The sequence below is a fragment of the Mercenaria mercenaria genome, chromosome 2 (assembly GCF_021730395.1).
Source record: "Mercenaria mercenaria strain notata chromosome 2, MADL_Memer_1, whole genome shotgun sequence".
NCBI classification, from domain to species: domain Eukaryota; kingdom Metazoa; phylum Mollusca; class Bivalvia; order Venerida; family Veneridae; genus Mercenaria; species Mercenaria mercenaria.
Genome location: NC_069362.1, coordinates 2799582 through 2823133, shown reverse-complemented (window position 1 = coordinate 2823133; position 23552 = coordinate 2799582). Strand labels below are relative to the sequence as shown.

The 23552-nt window shown below is 36.5% G+C and overlaps 3 protein-coding genes across 3 annotated transcripts; 1 reads left to right on the top strand and 2 right to left on the bottom strand.

The window, feature by feature from the left end:
• Positions 1-5115: 5115 nt before the first annotated feature.
• On the bottom strand, positions 5116-8647 carry LOC128550122 (tubulin alpha-1A chain-like). The gene is made up of 3 exons (XM_053528431.1): positions 8518-8647; positions 6903-7125; positions 5116-6449 (listed from the first exon to the last, which is right to left on the bottom strand). The coding sequence occupies exons 1-3, from the start codon at positions 8518-8520 to the stop codon at positions 5320-5322; spliced, it is 1356 nt and encodes a 451-aa protein (XP_053384406.1). The 5' UTR covers positions 8521-8647; the 3' UTR covers positions 5116-5319.
• A 2597-nt stretch (positions 8648-11244) lies between these two features.
• LOC123563063 (tubulin alpha-1A chain-like) lies at positions 11245-15543 on the top strand. The gene is made up of 3 exons (XM_045355636.2): positions 11245-11363; positions 13344-13566; positions 13963-15543. The coding sequence occupies exons 1-3, from the start codon at positions 11361-11363 to the stop codon at positions 15090-15092; spliced, it is 1356 nt and encodes a 451-aa protein (XP_045211571.1). The 5' UTR covers positions 11245-11360; the 3' UTR covers positions 15093-15543.
• A 4113-nt stretch (positions 15544-19656) lies between these two features.
• On the bottom strand, positions 19657-20334 carry LOC128555406 (uncharacterized). Its single transcript, XM_053537687.1, has one exon. It carries the CDS (start codon positions 20332-20334, stop codon positions 19657-19659), a length of 678 nt encoding a protein of 225 aa, XP_053393662.1.
• Positions 20335-23552: the final 3218 nt, after the last annotated feature.

Genomic DNA, 23552 nt, shown 5'->3' with positions numbered 1-23552 from the left:
CGGCGAGGCGCCATAACAATGTTTGTCACTGTACCTCTGCGACAGAACGACGTAACTAAATTGCACATATCAGCCACCATATTGAACGTTGGAAGTTTAAAGCGGATTGTCATTCCATAAAGAAGTTTATGATATTTTCATGTTTCATTACAGAAGAAATAAGGAATGCAAAGACAACTGTGGTTCGCCATATGCAGGCAGTATCCATACAAATCATATCCACTGTGACGGAGACGAGCCTCATCTGTTTTACTGCGAGAATAGGGGTTGGGGTTACCATGCCGACTGTGACTTAAACAAAATTGTCACGATGCAGTGTAATACTGGTGGTGGTGACAGTTAGGAATCATGACCACATAATTTATTCTGAAGTCATATACTATGATAAATGAGCGTTGTGTACTTGTTACAGCTTCAATTTCCAAATGGAAAAGCGCATAAATGCCGGATGACTTAAACACTTAAAGAAACATTTGAAACTTTGGAATTAAACATCTTGATTAATTAGTTAATATAGTATATAGAGTTTTGTGCATTTATAAGACAAATAGACATGTCCTATTCTGCTTACGCAGAATTTAAATAAAAGCAAACGTCAGTCTCTATACGCTTTCACTTGGTGTAAATTCTATACCGTATACTTGTGGATGCTTTGTTTACATTTTATTTGTCCTCAAAGTTCAGTTTGTCATTTGGTTGTTTCTCAAATTCTAAAGTTTTGAAGCACATCCAATATTTCCATTTGACAGTGGGTCGGACACGGGATGTTTGTGCATCTGCCGTGAGTACTGCAAACAAAATAACGCAAAGGAGACTGGACGTCTCGAAAAAGACATGAAAAATACCTGCATGTTCGAAGTTTAATTTGTTAGATTTTAAGCCACACCGACACAGTTCAGGTTATATGGACAACTTTCCAGCTTTAACGATGGAGAAAGACCTCAGGTGTCCCTTGGGACTTTATTTCAGACACGGGCTGGCAATTGTTTAGAACCACCGACCTTCTACAAGCCATTTGGTGGCTTCCAGACAAGACAGTTCGAGCAAAACTTGAAACTGTTTTATTTGATTAAATGCCTATTTTCACGTAAAACATATTCAATGGCGTTTTACAAACACATAAAAAAATTACGTCTAAAAATTAAGACATTTTGAAGATGTAAGAAATAAATGAACATAAATATCATTGTGAATAAACTATTGAGTAAGTATTTAACAAAAGATCAGGCATCAGATAAGATTGATACAATATTAGAACAGTAAGATACAGTAAGATAGCTGGTACAGCAAGGCTCGAATCCACAGAGGCTAGGGGCGAGTGATTTGAAGTCGGTGCTCTTAACCATCTGTCTGGAATACCCTCAGTATAATGTTTAATTTTGATATGAAAATACAAAAGATGTAATCTACTTTTCTGTAAAACTGTTGTGACTGTTACATTTTAAATGATTCTGTGACATGATTATGTTTAATTTACTTTCTCGTCCGCACCGTATACGCGCCGCGTCTCAGAAATGTATTGTCACATCGCACCTTCCGTGTTTTTGTTGTTGTATATAAATGTAGTTTAAAACATTACTTGATGCAAATGACGTCACTAATTTCGTGTTGCGATCGTTCTCACTTATTAAAAAGTAGTTCTGCACGTTCAGATCGAAATTATTCTACACTGTAGAATTTGAGAAAACCTTGATTTTTTTCAAAACTTCAGAATATACTTAGAAAATTCGGCAAATAAAAAGAAAGGGTCTTGTGCCTGATCCTTTGCTATACTGATCTGAAAAATTTGGACCTCATGCATTTTTTTATAATGGGATTCTATAGGAATCACAAATTTCATAACATTTTGGCGTAAAGAAATTTATTCTACAATGTAGATTTTAATGAATCATCTCACAGTCGTAAATAACATAATTATGGTCTGTAATGTGGTGAAATAAAAAGTATAGGTATGTGTGCTTATTTTTGAGATATGTGACTATGATTAAAGTGAACCGCACATTTCAAGCTTTTCTGACATTATTTTGAATCATTTAACGTATCAGATGTTTTAATATCATATTTTAACTTTAGAAAGATAGTAACAGTGCCATTATAATAAACTTACTCGCTTGTTGCCATTGATTCATAAATATTTTTTTTTTTCCATTTGCCGAATCCAGGCTTTATTCTAAGTTTTCCGGATAAATGACGTTACACCATCACATCCTATAATCAAACGTGCATAACTACCTGAGCCGTGCCATGAGAAAACCAACATAGTGGCTTTGCGACCAGCATGGATCCAGACCAGCCTGCGCATCCACGCAGTCTGGTCAGGATCCATGCTGTTCGCTAACGGTTTCTCTAATTGCAATAGACTTTGACAGCGAACAGCATGGATCCTGACCAGACTGCGCGGATGCTCAGGCTGGTCTCGATACATGCTGGTCGCAAAGCCACTATGTTGGTTTTCTCAGGGCACGGCTCACCTTATTTTACTGTAAAAATTACGTGTAAGGTGATTCATCCCCCTATTTGACTCATATAGGGAAGTTGTTACTTACTTGCGGAGAACAGGTTAATACCGGTGTGGAGTCAAAGAAACTGATACCTCACTGAAAATGGTGTTAAACTTAACCTTTGGCGTCTGTTTTTGGCCTCGTGTACACAAACTATTTTCAGTCTCAGTTGAGTTAGGTAATGAAAATTTATTTGTCATTTATATCTAAATTGCATATTTAAAGCTATCTGTACGTGACTATTCAGTATTGTTGGAATAAAATCATGAAGTTCTAGTAAACCTTGCTGTCGAAATTTCAATCTCGAACTAACCCTTACCCTGCTAAATATCTATAATGACCTTGTCCATCTTTCAATTTGGACAGTACCATTAACTGTTAAAAGGGGTGCTTAGCAAAAAGACACTGACTTAATGGCGAACAGTGCAGACCATGATCAGTTTGCATAGATGTGCAGGCTGATCTTGGTCTGCACTGGTCGCAAAGGCAGAATCACTTGCCGCCACCACACCAGGCTACGGGCTAAGCCGAGGCCGAAAAATGTTTTGTGAACATATGACCTGATTTTTAATTTATGTATATATGCCATCTTTCATACTGTATGTAGCAATTCCATTATCCATATTCATTGCCAGTTTGTCATTCACAATATGTATAGTTACTGCTTGGTTTGTAGCTATCAGATGCTGTTTTAAAGACACTTGCTACAGTTTTTTGTATGAGAGATGGGGTAAACATTTGTTCAAACCTTGTATATGAACACAGTTTCATGTTAGAAACAGAAAAATGCAAGAAACAATCATAGGTCACCGTGTTTGGTTATCTGCCCTTAAAACTGGATTTTTCTTCAAATTTGCATATCCAAGGGCAGATAACTCCTGAACAAGCTTTTTTTCAAATTCTTGTTTCTAACATGACACTTATGTTCATATACAAAGTTTGAACAAATTCTATTTTTGGGATTTTTTACCCAAAACTGCACATACGTCATTAAATTAATAACTAATGAGGAATTAGTCGAGTTAGACTTTGATTTGCATTAGTACTCATGCTTTAATTATGTCTGCCCCCACTGGGGAAACATATTGTTTTTGCCCAGTCCGTCCGTCCTTCCGTCCGTCCGTCACACTTCATTTCCGATCAGTAACAGTAGAACTATTTGACCTAGAACCTTCAAACGTCATAGGGTGGCAGGGCTTATGGAATAGTCGACCCTTATAGCTTTTGGGGTCACTCCATCAAAGGTCAAAGTCACAGGGGCCTGAATATGGAGAACCATTTTCGATCAATAACTTCAGAACCGCTTGACCCAGAATATTGAAACTTCATAGGATGATTGGTCATGCAGAGTAAATGACTCCTATTGATTTTGGGGTCACTCTATTAAAGGTCAAGGTCACAGGGGCCTGAACATGGAAAACCATTTCCGGTCAGTAACTTGAGAACCACTTGACCCAGAATATGCCAAGTATATGATCCCTATTGCAACCAACCATCAGTGTCTCTTTGACTTTTGCTCCTGTCCTCTATTGACTTCTTGCCTATACGACTATGCATTGGGGGAGACATGCGCTGTTCTACAAAATCATCTTCTAGTTGAAATTGTTTTTATTTATTTATGAAGCAGGCAGTGGCTTTTATTTACATAGTCATTGGAAGTACATGTATCTAGTTTGTTTGTTTGTATTGTGTAGTTTTCATTAAAATATTTTACAATTAAATGTATGTTTCGCTTGTTTGTTTAAGTTGATATTATCCCTCAAATCACTTACAATGTGAATCCTATTAAATAGTAACGTGTACAAAGTACAGTAAAAATTGTGCTAAAATACCGGTACAAGCTGGCTCTAAATGATCAATAGGTTCACTTTCCTTTTTAGACATTTTTTAGACCTTCGCAGCGTTATTTAAACATTGTATAAAGATCGCCTGTGCATAAAGGCCCTAAGCATGTTGATGTTATGTACAGGAAGACTATACTTTAGTAATCACACCTTTTCAAAAAGGGGAATTTCTAAAGAGCGTACTTCGGTCAATTATGACTGCATGATCTGGCACGACTTCAGAAAACAGCATTTCGTAAAGCAAATGCCTCTCTTAATCTGCAGACTTTTGGCTACCGTACACACAGAGAAAATGCTCCGATTCAGGTGACAATTTGTCTATACTTGTCAGATTTTCAGAAGATAAAAAGCGCCGAAGACAGCAAAACGAGTGCTTTCCTCCGCACAATGTCTGCAACAACGTCTGCAATCTGTTCTTAGTACTTTTCTCAAACACTTCTCCCAAACGCGAAAATGTGTACGTTATTTACACAGTAAGTCCACGAAAAGCAGTTTTAGCGAAGTGTTTGTGGAAAGTACTGAGAACTCATTTTGCGGTATCCCACGCACTTTATTTTATAGAAATCTGTCAAGTTATAAGGAAAATATAGGCAAAATGTAACTGACGCTTTCCCGTGTGTACGGTTTCCAAGAAAATTCACGCGGCTTGGCCATTCTGAGACAGGCGTCTGACTGTTTAACAAAACTCCGTACCTGCCTTAGTGTTGGTGTTTCCAGGGTGTTGGGTTATCGAAGTGGTGCTGAAAATGTCTACAAAACTACAGAAACACAACGAGAACAGTATCAATTTATTATAAATACGATTGCGTAAATGTGCATTTACGTTAACATTTTACAAATAGCCTTAAACTGGCATTGTTGCAAAACATATTGTGATCTAACAAGGCCATATAGATTTTAATGATGTCAAATTCTTTTCTTTTTATTGCAATGGTGTTTGTGATAGAAGCTTTATATTTTACGTTTTAAAATGTTCAATATTCGTCTCCCTCTTCTTCGCCTTCACCTTCAACAGAGTCTACTCCAACCTCTTCGTAATCCTTCTCGAGGGCAGCTAAATCCTCACGAGCCTCGGAGAACTCTCCCTCTTCCATACCCTCACCAACATACCAGTGGACAAAAGCTCTCTTGGCGTACATCAAATCAAACTTGTGGTCGAGACGGGCCCATGCTTCGGCAATGGCTGTCGTGTTGCTCAACATGCAAACGGCACGCTGTACCTTGGCCAGATCTCCACCTGGAACCACAGTTGGTGGTTGGTAGTTGATTCCAACCTTGAAACCAGTTGGACACCAGTCAACGAACTGAATGGTTCTCTTTGTCTTGATTGTAGCGATGGCAGCATTAACGTCCTTAGGTACAACGTCACCGCGGTACAACATACAGCAGGCCATGTACTTGCCGTGACGTGGGTCACATTTTACCATCTGGTTGGCAGGCTCGAAACAGGCGTTGGTGATTTCGGCGACGGAGAGTTGCTCGTGGTAGGCCTTCTCAGCAGAAATGACAGGAGCATATGTGGCCAATGGGAAATGGATACGTGGGTATGGTACCAAGTTGGTCTGGAACTCGGTCAGATCTACATTAAGGGCGCCGTCAAATCTCAGTGAAGCTGTGATAGAAGATACAATCTGACCAATAAGCCTGTTCAAGTTTGTGTAGGTTGGTCTCTCGATGTCCAAATTTCGGCGACAGATATCATAAATAGCTTCGTTGTCAACCATGAAGGCACAATCAGAGTGTTCCAAGGTGGTATGAGTAGTCAAGATAGAGTTGTAGGGCTCTACGACGGCAGTGGAAATCTGTGGAGCAGGGTAGACGGCAAATTCAAGCTTGGACTTCTTTCCGTAGTCGACGGAGAGACGTTCCATGAGCAGGGAGGTGAAACCAGAGCCGGTACCACCACCGAAGGAATGGAAGATGAGGAATCCCTGAAGACCGGTACACTGATCAGCGAGTTTTCGGATTCTGTCTAGAACCAGATCGACAATCTCTTTGCCAATGGTGTAGTGACCACGGGCATAGTTGTTAGCGGCGTCTTCCTTGCCGGTTATGAGCTGTTCTGGGTGGAACAGTTGACGGTAGGTGCCAGTTCGAACCTCGTCTAAAAAATGAACATAATTATTTAAATGAAAAAGAGAAATCATTTCAGTCATAACGTAATGAAAATCTTATGAATATATAAATTCTCAACTGGGTTTAAAAACTAATTAAACAATGCCGCTGAGCACGACAGTGGACAGGACAATGCGTTGAACGTACAAGCATAACATTTCGGATGCGAATCCCGCTGAGGTCAGGATCAATCTTCGTAATTTAAAAGAAACCAAGCTCTTTGACATTTAACCTGCTTTGCGAACAGTGCTGACCGAGATCAATCTGCACGCCCGTGCAGGCTGATCATGGTCTGCACAGTTCGTTATTCAGTCCGTAAAATTTCTTCCGTGAAAACCCCTTTGAATAAAAAGTGGTGCTGCCCAAATTGAATGATGGACCAGTCTGTTTTAGCAGGTAAAGGTTAACAATCAAACACTAAAGATAAATAAAGCAACCGTACCGACAACGGTTGGTTCGAGGTCCACAAAGACAGCTCTGGGTACATGTTTGCCAGCCCCAGTCTCACTGAAGAAAGTATTGAAGGAGTCGTCTCCGCCCCCTATTGTCTTATCACTGGGCATCTGGCCATCGGGCTGGATCCCGTGCTCGAGACAGTACAATTCCCAGCATGCATTGCCGATCTGGACTCCGGCTTGTCCAACGTGGATAGAGATACATTCACGCTAAAACAGAAATTAAAGTCAAATTATTGGTATCATTGTTAACATAGATAGTGTAATGTTATTTTTTTTTCTATTTGGAACTATGTATAAAATTATTTCAAACCATTTTTCTATTTTTGCCCTTCCAAAATAATTATATTTATACTGATGTTTAACAGTAGGGTAATACTGTTATGTAGAATAGTTTGGTCTTGTTAGAGATCAAAGTTCTGTTTATACAGCTTTGTAGTCATGGTTCTGAATATTTAAATACGTTAAACTCCAAGGGCTCAAGCGATCTGTTTGTTCGCGAATATGCTAATCTGTGTGTGGCATACATTAACCATTTCTTTTCAAAAGTTCGATCTTCAAATAGATTCAAATTACCATCACATAAATATGAATAACAATCGTATATGCCTAGTACGTTTGTTTGCTCTATGATATTGACATTCAATTATTTGAAGAAGTTTCTTTATGTAATTACTTCAAAGTTGACGGCCCGTGAGGTTTCTTTTGATTTCTGTAGATAATTGAATACAAACAGTTGAAGATGGGATTTAAAATCGTTCAATACGATCGATCATATATCCTTGTATTTATTTGACAGTCATGTTTACAGAGTGAAGATTTAATAGTTTATTGGGTGTCCAGTGATAACACCGGACTGAATTTTAGCAACGGCATGCTCAATAAAAATCTTAACAATAGATATCACCCATTCAAATTGACAACTTTTAAGATATTTTATTTTACAAGGTTAATTATTTCGACGGCGATGGAATTGTAAATATGCGACAAAATCTGGCTAGAAAATGAAAAATGTAGTAAAAGTATGGCTATTTCGTGTCTTCATTTAAAAACAATAGTACCCGAATATAACATATAAACAGGGGTAACTGCTTCCACCTTTTAAAGAGAGAGAAGAAGCATAACTGTGTTACTTTTTTAAAACAAAATCGGCATTAATACATTAATTTTGGCCCGTGTTTTTCCTAAAATGCAATTCAGTTACAGGTAGAACATATCATTTTTTCGGTGAACCCATTGATTTCTAATTTCATCTTAACAGACTGCGCAAGACAAATAGTAGAAACAAACGAAAAAAAAGAAACCTTTTGAATTATCAATTTTCACCCACTGCAATATGTTGATTATTTTATTATTATTATTAGCTGCAATTACAATAAACTTTATATGCATCAAAATTGTTTCGTTCTTTCAAAGAAAGCAGTTCAGACTTTTTTAACAGGACACTGCTTTAATCACGTGACTTAAAGACAAAATGCGATTCCGCTGATCAAAAGCTAGCAAAAACAATTGTGACTCCGCTAATTAAAAACTAAAATATCTGAAAAGATATCGTACAAGTTTTTAACCATTAAACAGAAATTTATCCAAAAAAAAACTTACCATTTTTGCTGAGTAGATGTGCTGTTTTGTTACAAAATCTCACTGTGACTTGATGAGCCTGTATGAGAAAGTGCGACGTTTAAAAATTTGGACCTTAAGATATAGACAGGGTAAGCTAACTTGTTGTCTCAGGTGTATTGATTGGTTACAATCTGTCACATGACAAAAGGTTTACTTTGATTGGTATATTGTTGCTGGGACATTGTTTATAAATATTTGCACTCGTCGTTGCTATCAAAGGCAGAAATTTGGAGGTTGTCATTCTTAATATTTATGGACTGGTTGTGTAAAATTTATATTTCTTCATCGGCAAGTTCAAAAACACGATATTTCGAGTGAATAAAACAGACGAAACAAAGCCGCCATGGTCAAGACAAAACAAGTACATGAATCAAGTGAGCCGCATCATGAGAAAACCAACATAGGCATTTGCGACCAGCATTGATCTAGACCAGCCTGCGCATCCATGTTGTTCGCTTTCAAAGCCTATTGCAATTAGAGTAACCGCTAGCGAACTGCATGGATCCTTTTTTTTTCTTCTTCTTTTTTGTGGGGTATAGTTTATTCAGAAAAATTCAACTCAAATATTACATACAAGCTCTATGGCTGTTTCAATACTAAACTAACATTGGTATCACTACTTACTGCAAAGTTTAAACAAAATAAATCATTTTGACAAAAAAAAACTTATTTGAAGCAGAGTTAATAATATACCTGTAATACATTAATAATAATTTAACAATTTCATATAAATATTACTATTCAATTCTACATTACTGATTATAAAAAGTTGTTATTCTACCCCATTTTTCTACATATTCAGTCAATTATCTGTCTGCTTTTAAAACTACATTATTTTAAAAACTACATTTCATTTCTAAGTCTATATATTTCCGAATGTTATATATAATATAAACATTTACAATATGAATTCCAACATTGTTTAAAATATCTTGCAAAAAAACCCATTTACTACGAGAGAACAACATGACAAACTTATCAACAAGATATATAATTATTCATATATGCGCAGGATGGTCTGGATCCATGCTGGTCGTAAATGCACTATGTTGGTTTTCTCATGGCGCGGCTCAAGTATACTAAAACAAATGATCAGTCGAATGGTTTGGCTTAACGTTATGTAGTAATAGTGTTACTGACCTCTGTGCAAAAAGTAATATCTCACATGTAGCTAACAACTTACACACACGCATCAGAAGTGGTTGACTAATTACCTCAGGCTAACATGTCTTCTGTAAAAGTGTCACAATGAACATTCTTCTCGACCGGGGACCGAACTCGACAGTCCTACTGAGAAAAGAAGGCGGATAGATCAGATGAAATGCAATTGTCAAAGAAGACTTCAATCGTACGGCCAGGAAGAGAAACGTTGAAGAATCGAAGTTTAATACAAACTTTTAGACTTAGTTCGTACTAATTACAACCGTTGTAAGTCGGATAGTATTCATGGTATTTAGATCTTTATGATATGTATTTATAAAAGGTGATTATATAGAAATGTGAATATTTTACTTCTTTATTTTACGGCCGTTTTTTTCTAACCCAAAATGTCGAGTAAAGTCAGTCTAATGCGTACTATGTGTTGTCCTAAAGCCGACTTTTCAATCGTTAGGTTGTATAATAGTTCACACGATGCTGTCAGTTGCGCAGTGGGTAGCTGGTTGGACAACAGAGTTAGCGGTCCATTCAAGGCAGGGACTTCGTCGGCTATACACTTCTTTCTGTCTAACGTCTTTTGTGTGTTAAAGACTTTTGTTTTATCAACACATGTATATATCTATTATAAGTCTATTTAAAAATGTCGTGCCGGTTTTACAGCTACTCATTTCAGGCAATTATTGGTCGAGAACGTGCTAAGGCATCGAAAAGCTTGACTTCATTTTCTTATTAACTGATTAAATGTAAATGTAAATCATATTTAGCTACTAGGGTGTCATGTTCGTTATTTTAATATCAGATTCTACAGTTTAAATTAATCAATTAGTGGAAACAACCCGAAACAAGTTTAAACCAAAAACTTTCGCCTGACCTGTTTCTTTTTAAATCAATCACTATTTGAAGTCGCGGTTCAGAATTAACGTATAATTGATCTACCCTTTAATATCATTCCTGGTGACTGATGTAAAATGAGCCGCGCCATGAGAAAAACCAACATAGTGGGTTTGCGACCAGCATGGATCCAGACCAGCCTGTGCATCAGCGCAGTCTGGTCAGGATCCATGATGTTCGCTAATGGTTTCACTCATTGCAACAGGCTTTGAAAGCGAACAGCATGGATCCTGACCAGACTGCGCGGATGCGCAGGCTGGTCTGGATCCATGCTGGTCGCAAACACACTATGTTGGTTTTCTCATGGCACGGCTCAAATATGAATTATTATGGGACATTGGCAATGAAAAGAAACCTACCGTTAGTTTTTAATAAACTAATGTAGTTTTTTAAAATTTAATATATTCTTTTGATAGTCAATACTTTGAAAGCGGTAAACAGGTTTTTATAACGAGGTCAGGGGAAAACGTTTCATAATGCAAGGGTCGATTTATTTTGTTGTTGCTGATGATTTTCCGATACCATACATTGATCGTAATCGATCAAACATTCCCATTAAAAAGTAATTGAAAAAATGCCTTGTTCAAACGTTGCTATAAACAAATCTACTCATGTTTATTGGTCGTTCATGTCATCCGAAAACAAAATGACCAATGAAAATCTTGTTTTCTGTCATATATATTTTATAGGAAACAGATTTAGTACATCAAATACAGTGTGTCTCACGGAGAAGCTTGTTCAAAGTGAATTAACAGCAACCGAAAACCTGCAAGATGGTAAGTCAAATTTTCTTCTGTTCTTACACAACACTTTATATATCTTGATGAACGAGTACATTTACTTTAAAGTACATTGTTTTGTATTTTATATATTTTAGAACTATATTTTCTAATATTTTCTTACTCAACACTTCGTATTTTGCTAAAAATGAAATTCTTTTGAGTACATTTTTTTTTATATTTTACACGGAACTATATATCATCGAACTATGCTGTCATACAAATTAATTTTTATTTAATCTGGTGACCAACTGTCTGATCAATCTTACCTGTAACAAGGTTTTTCCTTAACCTTTACCCTGCTACATTTCTAAAATGGACTGGACCATAATTCAATTTGGGCAGTACCACTTATTATTCAAAGGGGTGTTCAATGAAAATTTACTGACTGAATAGTGAAGAGTGCAGACCATGATCAGTCTGCACGGACGTGCAGGCTGATCTTGGTCTGCACTGGTCGCAAAGGCAAAATCCTTGCCGCCAACAGGTTAAAGGTTAAATAGGACAATTTACCGTTAACGCTATATCTATCTGAGGAAATCCGATAGAAAAAGTTTTAATTTATTTGTCCAGATATATATCTTGATTACGTTTGAATTTATTGTAAAAATAATTCCGATGTGGGTATTTTCTATTGTAAATATCAACTATTTTGAACACAAAGCTTTAAAAGTTCTGTCTTACTTTATTTGTTGATGAAGTGTTATATCTTAAAGCAACATTTTCAAATTAAAGTTTTATAAAATTTGAGAAAAGATGTTTTGTTGAAAAAAGTTGTTGTTGTTTTTTTTCATTTTTCTGTTCGGGCCAAAATTTTACATCGGGAAGATACATTTTAGGTCATAAAATTTACATTTGCAAAAGTATCTCAAAACTTCAAAATTCAAAGACCCTTGGAGGGCGTATTAATTTTTAAATATATGGCAGACACAGATCTCGTTGGTGGTAAATTTAATCAAAAGATGATTTTAATTCAGAAAGTAGGATAAATAGAACATTAGGTTACTGTCTTATGAATTTAAATTTATTAAGTTCGTCTGCGAAAAATTGAAAGTCTCGGCTAGAGCCTTGACTTTTATATTTTCTCCGACATTCCCCAATAAATTTAAATTTATAAGACAATAACCTGATATTCTCTTTATCTTTACCCTACTTAAAACCGCGGTTCACGAAAACTCCTGTTACGAAATTGGCGGATCAAATAGTAATCCCATTTTCCAGTCACGAAAAAACGCATAAATATAAGATGTAAAAACTAGTGAACTCCATTGAAACAATCATCACAAAAAAAATAATAGTATAACTCTACCATGCCTAGGAAGAAAAGTCCAGTTATAAGACATTCTTTTTTGTGAAAAATTATTATCTCTATCATCGGACTCACATAAATGAGCTGTGCCATGAGAAAACCAACATAGTGGCTTTGCGACTAGCATGGATCCAGACCAGCCTGCGCATCCGCGCAGTCTGGTCAGGATCCATGCTGTTCGCTAATGGTTTCTCTAATTGCAGTAGGCTTTAAAAGCGAACAGCATGGATCCTGACCAGACTGCGCGGATGCACAGGCTGGTCTGGATCCATGCTGGTCGCACACACACTATGTTGGTTTTCTCATGGCACGGCTCAAATAATGTTTCCTCATTTGAGAAATTCTAAGCATTTATGCACATGTATCTTATGACTTTTTTTTATAAACACGGTATGGTAAAAAATTCTTTTAATTATTTCAGATAATATAAAAACATTTAGTTATGCGTTAGAATATTTGTAAGTGCATCTGTCTGTTTTATGCACTTCACAATTCATGATATTCATATGTTCTTGGACAGATTGTATCCTTGCTGTCAAAATTAATTCACAAATCCACCAGGCAGCACAAACGGTTATGTTATTTACTGTTGAAATGCCTTGCATTCAAAGATTTTTTTTCAATGATCCGAATGAATTATTACATGCTGTTCCAATTTTGTTTTCCAGCGTGAATGTATCTCTGTCCATGTTGGCCAAGCCGGAGTCCAGATCGGCAATGCATGCTGGGAGTTGTACTGTCTCGAGCACGGGATCCAGCCCGATGGCCAGATGCCCAGTGATAAGACAATAGGGGGCGGAGACGACTCCTTCAATACTTTCTTCAGTGAAACTGGGGCTGGTAAACATGTACCCAGGGCTGTCTTCGTAGACCTGGAACCAACCGTTGTCGGTACGCAGATGTAATATTCATTAAAGAGTTAAGAGAAGATGTTTTTGTAAATTTACCTAAAATGAAAGTATCGTCCAATTAGGAAAACTTAAGCCTTTCAGTGATTTATTTTTGGCGTTATAACGTTTAATTTAAGATCTCTTAAGCTTTTGTTGAGTATAAATTGATAAATTAGTTCCCTTACGACTGTTTCTTACCAGTATACATGCTTAAATGATGGAAACGTGGTCAAGTACCGCTTTCACCGAGAATAGCAGCTGTGTCATATGTGTTAGGAGTCCGATGTTGTATCCGCACACCACTGCGTCTCTGTAGACTTCGAGTTAATTAAGTTGTTTGCTTTTTCTCTATAATGTATGAACTACCCTTCATGCATATATAAATTGTGATTTCCAGACGAGGTCCGAACTGGCACCTATCGACAACTGTTCCACCCAGAGCAGCTTATTACCGGCAAGGAAGACGCCGCTAACAACTACGCCCGTGGTCACTACACCATTGGCAAAGAGATTGTCGATCTGGTTCTTGACAGAATCCGAAAACTCGCTGACCAGTGCACCGGTCTTCAGGGATTCCTCATCTTCCATTCCTTCGGTGGTGGTACCGGATCTGGTTTCACCTCCCTGCTGATGGAACGTCTCTCCGTTGACTACGGAAAGAAGTCCAAGCTTGAGTTTTCCGTCTACCCTGCTCCACAAGTTTCCACCGCCGTCGTAGAACCCTACAACTCTATCTTGACCACTCATACCACCCTAGAACACTCTGATTGCGCGTTCATGGTTGACAACGAAGCTATTTATGATATTTGCCGCCGAAATTTGGACATCGAGAGACCAACCTACACAAACTTGAACAGACTCATGGGTCAGATTGTTTCTTCCATCACAGCCTCATTGAGATTTGATGGTGCCCTCAATGTCGATCTGACAGAGTTTCAGACCAACTTGGTACCATATCCACGTATTCATTTCCCATTGGCCACCTATGCTCCGGTCATTTCCGCTGAGAAGGCCTACCACGAGCAGCTTTCCGTTGCCGAGGTTACAAACGCCTGTTTCGAGCCTGCCAATCAGATGGTAAAATGTGACCCTCGTCACGGCAAGTACATGGCCTGTTGTATGTTGTACCGCGGTGACGTTGTACCAAAGGATGTTAATGCTGCCATCGCTACCATCAAGACAAAGAGAACCATCCAGTTTGTTGACTGGTGTCCAACAGGTTTCAAGGTTGGAATCAACTACCAACCACCGACTGTGGTTCCAGGTGGTGATCTCGCCAAGGTACAGCGTGCCGTTTGCATGTTGAGCAACACAACAGCCATTGCCGAAGCATGGGCCCGTCTCGACCACAAGTTTGATTTGATGTACGCCAAGAGAGCTTTTGTCCACTGGTACGTTGGTGAGGGTATGGAAGAGGGTGAGTTCTCCGAGGCTCGTGAGGATTTAGCTGCCCTCGAGAAAGATTACGAGGAAGTCGGAGTAGACTCGGTCGATGGCGAGGGAGAAGAGGAGGGTGAAGAGTATTAAACAGACCCAAAAAATATCTTGAAACGACTTCGATTTTAAAAGCCTATACCGTTTAATACCTTTTTCCCCTTGATCTATACACCAGAACCTTCATTTAAAAAGATAATGATCGGTGTCCGTAACAGTTTTAAACGTTGTAAAATACAAAGTACTGGAAGTATGATTTGTAACAATTTTTATCAGTAAACGATTTCAAACACAAATTGTCTTTCCTTGTCTGTATAAAAACACGAGTTTGCCCTCATTATTACGACAATGTTTTTACCTTTTAACATTTTTGAAAAATTCATGTTAAAATTATTCAGGAATAAAAACTTCTTTTACTAGAGAGTAAGTGTAAATTACATTTTCATTCTAAGATGCTTTTATTTGAAATCTTATGATGAAAAATAATCTGAATTTCATTTCCCAGAGTAGTGATAAATCTGACGTCATGCGACAATTTGATCATCCCGGTTAGAATGATGTCAAAATGTTCTCTCACCGGTTCGCGCGTCAACTACTGCTTTTTTCCTTCTTTGTTTAACTAACCAAAATATCGAATCACAAACGCACAAATTATATTCAATTCAACATAATCATGGTTATTGACGATTTTACCTAGACTTTATTAAGATTTATCGAGAAACATATTCTAGGTGATGGCAGAGAGGTGACAGTGATGTTTTTAACTATCTTATGTGCATGTATTACTTTTAGTGTTTGAAATTATTTTTGTCCAATGGCATTGTAGATGTTTTTCAAGTTATCGGGAAATCTATTTTGGTAGATGAACATTTACTTCCAGTCGTTTATTAACCCGGTAAGTCACATACTGTAGGCGGAGCTTACACTTGTAAACAAAAAAAATTTCAAACACTAAACAGGTTAGTGTTTATTAGTTAGCATTTATCAAATTAAATTGGTCGCGCGGCTACGCCGCACCAGGCCAGTTTAATTTGATAAATGCTTACTAATAAACACTAACCTGTTTACAGAACAGAACAGAACAGAACAGAACATATACTTTATTGACTTGTACATAATACATCGTCATACATACATATCAATATAAAAAATATAAATACAATGTAGTCTCGTGATTAAGGAGGTAAATATGCATATTGTTATAAATACAACAGACAGGTTAATGAGGATGGTTGTATTTAAATTACATGCGACATAGACATTCTCACAGACATTGCGTGTTTTATATATCTAGATAAATTAATCATATCATTTCTATTTTCTGATTGCAATAATTGTACAAATTTAAACATACTTGGTCTACAGTAATAATATTTTTTGACATATTTCTTTCTCAGCTCCGAATAAGATGAACATTTCAAAATAAAATGGAATTCGTCTTCTATATCTTGCATACTGCAGTACTGACATAAACGTTCATTTCTAGGAATTCTATTTCGCGCATAACGACCTGTTTCTATTCTTAACGAGTGGGCAGATAATCTTATTTTACAAAGATATGTTTTCAGCTGAGTTGGTAGAACATCTAAATATTTCTCATACCCAAAAGAAGTTTTAACATTATCATATAACTCTAAAACTCCACTACGTCTCTTGTCTGACTGCCACTTTTGAACAAAACAATCGATAATTCCTTGCTTAAACATGAAAATAAACTCTTTATTAACCAAATTAGGCTGTTCCCACACATATAAGAAACCATATTCACTTAATAACTGTTTTACATTCGACACCCAGTTCTTTTTCCCTTTAATACAATCCTCATATGATATTTGGTACACTTTATGCAAAATCAAATTATCTATATTCAACAACTTGTACCAGTAATTGATAATTCTCATATAACGTGAAATATACAGCGGATACCTTCCAAGTTCTCCATAAATACCAGCTGTGCATGTACCTGATTTAACCTTTAAAATACTTTTACAAAATTTTAAATGTATCCTTTCTATTTCTTTAGATTTACTAAAGCCCCAAACTTCAGAGGAGTATCCTAATATCGATCCAACAAAGGAATCAAACAGCTGGCAAAGTACATTAGGTTTCAATTTATATTTACGACATTTACTTAACAGAACATTCAATGCTTTTAAAGCTTTCCCAACAAGCTGTTCTTGGTTTAGAGCAAAGCTACCAGTGTAATTGAAAACTGTTCCTAAGTAATTAAAATCACTAACAACTTCTAATGATTCTCCATTGTATGTAAAAGATTCATTACGTAATACCGGACCTCTTTTTCTAAATACCATGACATTTGTTTTTTCAATATTTACTTCTAAGCCCCACGTGTTACAATAACAACACAATGAATCTAAATTTTTTTGCAACTCTTTGTGAGAATTTCCTAATAATACCATATCATCTGCAAATAATAACAGAATAAGAACTATACCGTCTATTAATAATCCTGACTCTAAGGTATCCTGTAAATATAATTCTAAGTCCTCTACGAAAAGGGAAAAAAGGATCGGTGACATTACCTCCCCCTGACGTAAACCGACAGCATAATGGAAATATTCAGAGTAGCTATTGCATGATCGTACACATGACTTAACTTTTTGATACATGTCCCTGATTATACGGAGAACTTTTCCTTGTATACCACATTTATACATCTTTAACCATAGTGCATCTCTATTCACCGAATCAAATGCCTTTTTTAGATCAATAAAGCAACAATACAGACGTTTGTTTTCATTTTAATACTTTTGCACAATGGAAGATAAAATATACAATGCATCAACAGTAGATTTCCCTTTTCTAAATCCAAACTGGGCATCTGAAATTACATTATTATCTTCACAAAAAGTACAAATTCGTTTATTTATAACAGATGTAAATACTTTGGACAGACAACTGACTAACGTAACTCCTCTATAATTATTCACATTGGACTTATCTCCCTTTTTATGTATCGGTATAACGACGCCCTCCATCCATTTATCAGGAAAATAACCACTATCTAAAATTGCATTAAAAATGTCACAAATATGCGCAGCTAGGATATCAATGCTTTCCAAAAAATATTCATTCAATAGATTATCACTACCTGGTGATTTTTCACGCTTGAGGGATTTTACAACATTAATTAATTCCGAAGCCGTTATTTTACAATCTAACTCTTCAAAACTACAGTCAAGATTGTCGAAATTATTATTTGAAACAAAATCATTTGCTTCAACGTTTCCTGTTTGTAAAATTTCTCCACTTAACTTCGAAAAGTACTCATAAAAGTCTTCCATTGGTATATTACCGTAACAGGTTATTTCTACTTTTGCTTTGCTTAAAATATTTCCAAAATTCTCTAGGTTTAGAACGCCGAAGATTTTCTATGTCCTGTATTTTTTTCTGTTCATATTGTCTACGTTTTTTCCGTATAAGATTTTTGTAATTACTTTTGCTTAGCCAAAATTGCTCCCTGCTAAAATCTGATTTACTAGCATTAAAAACCCTCAGCACTTCCTGATACACACGTTTTGCTTCTGAACATTCAGCGTCAAACCATTCCTTATTATTACAACAAAAGTCAGAAAATTCCGGACTGCCATGGGCTACATACTGTTTACAAAAAAGTGGATCTGCAACATCTCGGATAATTTCGGTAAATTTATTTACAAGATTATTGTCAGAAGATTTATTTTCTATCACTAAGCTATCAGTCAAATGATTCAAGTCGGACAACTTAGAAATAATACCAGCCCTAAAGGCGTTTTTCAAATTACTGTTCCACTTATATATAACGTTATTTCTTTCCTCTTGTGTACATACATTTACGGTACAATTTAAAGAGAAAGACAATGGTGCATGATCGCTCCATTCATTGAAAGACTGAACATTAAAATCACAAATGTTAGTAAAATTACTTTCTTTTGTCAATAAATAGCTATCACGGACGCTCCGTGCCTAGAGGCATATGTATACACTGCCTAGACGACCGTTAGCTATTCTCAAGCTAGAAGATTTGCAAAGGTCAAGAAGCTTTATCCCAAAACCGTTACATGTTTTATCTTGTGAGGCCCGTATAAGTGGGATGTCCGGAACATAGTTATCAAAGTCAATATCAACAATATATCTATCACATTCAATAAAATCGTTTCTTATGCCGACCCTGCTGTTCAAGTCACCTGTTATATACACTGCACCGACACAGTCAAAATCCGAGATATCATCTTGCAACAACTCAAAAAGATCAACACTAGAAATGTTATAAGCTGGTGAGTCCTCACCCCACATATAAAGCCCACACAAGTAAACATCTTCTTCCATATTAAAAAAAAAATGTGTCTAGTTTCAACCATATTATCGTGTCACAATGATTGCGGACTATTTCAATGCCATCTTTAATCGCATCCTTATAATATACTGCTACTCCACCACTTGCCCGCTTAGCATTACGATTTTGAAATTTACGGAAGGAGTTGTGTGAAATATATCCATTTAATTCTAGGTTACTGTCCGAATACGCCCACGTCTCGAATAGAAAAATAATATCGTTCTTGGAAAGTATATTTACAAAATCGTCTATTTCTTTTTTAACATCTGAAAGCCCATTTACATTCCATGATAGAATTCGCAAAACATCCTCTTCGTTTCCCTACTTACTGTCAACTTTAACCTGCTCCCCATCAATGTATAGCTTATCATAAGAAAGCCACGCCCTTTTCCCGTCCTTTTTGGCCTGCTTCAATTTTGGTAATAATTTTTTCCGTACTTCAACTATTTCCCTTGGTAACTGCTCGTGAACTGAAAATTCCGTCCCTTGTAACGCTTTCCATTGCCTTCTAGTTAACTCTTTCTCTTTGTACTCCGTAAATTTCGCCACGATACTCCTAGATTTTCCACGTTTTGCGTCGCCCTTTTGCCCCATTCTGAGAACTCTATCGAATTTAATGTTAGCAACGATGTCTTTGGCTATCTTCATTTTGATTTCCATAAAATCACGCACTGTTTTTTCCGCGTCCTCCGTAACCCCCGGTCGCGCCTCCGGTATATTTTCAAATATTAGATTGTTCCGCATTGATTGCGACTGGAGGTAAACAATCTCACTTTTCATGGCCTCTTTCTCCTTTTCTAATTGGATCACCTTACTATTAACTACACCAAGGGAAAAATCCACACATTCTGCTTTATCTTCTACCGTAGACAACCGTTCATTAAGCTGTTTATTATGGTCCCCTATGTATGTCCATATTTTGGTAATTTCTTTTTCAACGTTTTTCATTTTTTTCTCCACTGAGTCTAAAACTTTCAACTTTTTATCAATTTTTGACATTTTTACATTTGTTTCAACTATGCAGAACTACTTCAAATATTTGTTGCTGCCGACGGTTTAAGGTAATTCTGCACGTTAATTCGGATCTAAATTTTTTTCTACAATGTAGAATTTGATTAAACTCTGATTTTTCAAAACTTCTAGATATACTGAGAAAATTCAACAAATAAAAAAGATAGAGCCGTGTGCTAGAAATTTTGCTAGACAGATTTGAAAAATTTGGACCACACGCAGTTTTTCATTATTGGAGTGTATGGAAAAATCGCAACTTTCATAAAATTTTCGCGAATAGAAATTTTTCTACAATGTAAATTTCAATGAAACTTTTCACAGTTGTGATTAAACGTATAGGTCCGTGTGCTTATTTTTGAGATATTTGAGTATGATTAAAGTGAACAAGCTAATTTTCAAACATTTTTAAAAATTATTTGTAGTATCAGATGTTTGGATATCATATTTAAACTTTAGAAAGGTAGTAACAATGGCATTGTAATAAGTTTATTAGCGGGTGGCCATTGATTCTGAAATGATTTTCATTTCCGTACACCGAATCGGCTTTAGTATACGTTTACCGGATAAATGGCATTATACCATCACTTCCGGTTTATCAAACGTGCAGAATTACCTTAAATTACTGAATACAAGACTAAACTGACCATAACCATGAATAACTACGATACGTGTCTAAACTTCATTCATACTTCCTTGTTATATTCGCGCTTCGTTCGTTCGAACTCGACGGAACCGTCAAAATTAGTTTCACTTATCAGTAGTTTGAGCCGTCGAAAATTATACCCAGAATATTATATAGGGATTTTGCCGGTGCCTAGCAACGAGCTGTAGCGAAGGGTGGTGTTCGAATTATCCAAGTTTGAGTAAACGACGTTCGACTGTATAAGTGTGTAAGGAGAGTTACATTTTTAAAAAAAAAAGTATGTATAGGTTTATATATGTTTTTGATATATGAACTTTTGAGGGTTTAGGCGAATAAAAAAAATAACATAGTGTCTGTGATATATTTCACCTTAAATAAACAATGTTTGTTTCACCTTAAATAAACAAGGTTTTGTTTCACCTTAAATAAACAATGTTTGTTTATCGGAAAAAAATCTCATGCAAGTTGGGTTGTATCCATCCAGTGTTTTGCTGGAATGCTCTGGAAAATATTTTTACAAACAGATCCGAAAGGTACATACATTTACAACATGGGTTTATCGTGTGTAATTACTTATTTAAAATCAACGCATGTCCGAACGAAACTTGTGACTTACGTAAAAAAAAACACAGCTATAAATTTGATACAGACCGGCTTCAGTATTACTGTGAACTTTAGGTAGCAACAATCTTTGAGCGTTAAAGCTATGAGCCCTCGGGAAAGTTCTGAATCCTCTTAGACGCTTTAACCTTTACCCTGCTATATTTCTAAAATGGACTGGTCCGTCATTCAATTTGGGCAGTACCGCTTATTATTCGAAGGTGAGTTCGCTGAAAATTTACTGACTAAACAGCGAACTGTGCAGACCTTGATCAGCCTGCACGGATGTGCAGGCTGATCTTGGTCTGCACTGGTCGCAAAGGCAGAATCACTTGCCGCCAGCTGGCTATAGGTTAATATCTTCTTTTGTGTCGATGTCTGATTTTGTACAACAATGTGCCAAGGATATCTTCTTTCTCATAATAACCATGGCTTTCACGTTTTTCTTTGATTAGCTAGACACTTATGCAAGGAATATTTGTTCTTGCATGCATGCTAGACACGATTTCCCTGATTTTTCCATTGCTGGAAACTCACCTTACCCCCGATGATTCTCGTGCTGTAATTTATGAATGAACACGTAAATTCACACACTATAATAAAATAGTGCTTAACAGAAAAAACCATTCATTTAATTTCTCCTATTTTATGAAGAAAATAGGATGCAAGAAAAAGAATCTGTCACTGGTGGAAGGTGCGGTGCTCTCGGGCAACTGTTTTACGGTAACTCGACCAGGTCTCTCGTGGCTACTGTGTTTTCCACGTTTTTCCAGATAGATACATGTGCACGAAATATTCACTCTTTCCTAGTTACCATACTCTCTTGTTTTTTTTTTTCGACAAATAGATACATGTGCAAGGAATGTTTGCTCTTTTCTACTTACCGTGATCATAGCCGGTTATCCAGTGTGATGACTTCCGTGTTTTCCTTCGTCAGATAGACAAATTGCTCATTCATATTATAGTTTCATTATTAAAGATTCGTCACAGAATTTTAATGTATTCTTTTGTATTTCCATGATAGCTAACTGAAAATACAATTAAAGACCCATCACAACCTAATGACCTACTTTTTACTATGATAGAAACTTCCTAAAAATCATTCTGATAACACTTGTATTTATATTTAGGCCCTCCGTGAATAAATGTCAAGTCTGTCCCCCAACCCCTCCTTTCATCTACACACACAACGTCTGACAAAAACCTGTGTTCGGAGTGCACGAAAGAATCACCGCGTACACACAGAAGGATACGTGTCTTCGTCTCTTCGCATAGAGAACATGAAAGGACGGCAAACTGCCGATTTGTTGTTTCTTCGCGTCTACGTACGTTTCATCGTGTTTTCGTCTGCTTGGACGATGACATGAAAACATGTCAGGCCGATGCCTATGTGTGCACAAAGCTTTTTCTTAAGAATTTTTGCATTTTTTAAAGTGGGATTTTAACTCAAAATACAAATGTGAATTTTTGATCACGACTGGTCCCGGGTAGCCTACAAGTGTAGGCATTTATGGTTTTTTTAATGTTTGGTTATATCAATAGACTTTGTAGTGTAATTTTGGACATTAATTTGAGAAAATTATGTTATTAATACAATGCCAAACTTATCTACGAAGTCCCACCACAGTGTTCTCCCTTTATTTACACACAAGATAAGTTGAAGTTGAAGTATACAATTTTATTTAAACATGGTATTCGGCTTATATAACTTCTATAAAATTTGGCCTAATGTGTGAAAAATGTGACTGAAAAAAAAAAAACTTAATAATCCGATCCAGTTTTAGGGACTCCATTACCATTATTAAAAATCTTGTAACTATAAAAATGTGACTAGTGATGTCGTATTACTTTTGACTGAAACGGGAAAATATATTTATAGAGTGTTTGGATACTTTGTCTGATTAAAGTGCCGCTTCCGGGATGCATTATTAATTTTCCTGATTTGATATTTTATCTGGTTTTG

What these genes read in the sequence shown, in the direction of transcription:
- LOC128550122 (XM_053528431.1), bottom strand. An exon ending in CCTCGAACCAACCGTTGTCG is followed by an intron (nt 6,450 to 6,902) that starts GTACGGTTGCTT and finishes TTCATTTTTTAG; the next exon opens with ACGAGGTTCGAACTGGCACC.
- LOC123563063 (XM_045355636.2), top strand. An exon ending in CCTGGAACCAACCGTTGTCG is followed by an intron (nt 13,567 to 13,962) that starts GTACGCAGATGT and finishes TGTGATTTCCAG; the next exon opens with ACGAGGTCCGAACTGGCACC.
- LOC128555406 (XM_053537687.1), bottom strand. Translation starts at nt 20,334, where the DNA reads ATGTCAAAAATTGATAAAAAGTTGAAAGTTTTAGACTCAGTGGAGAAA.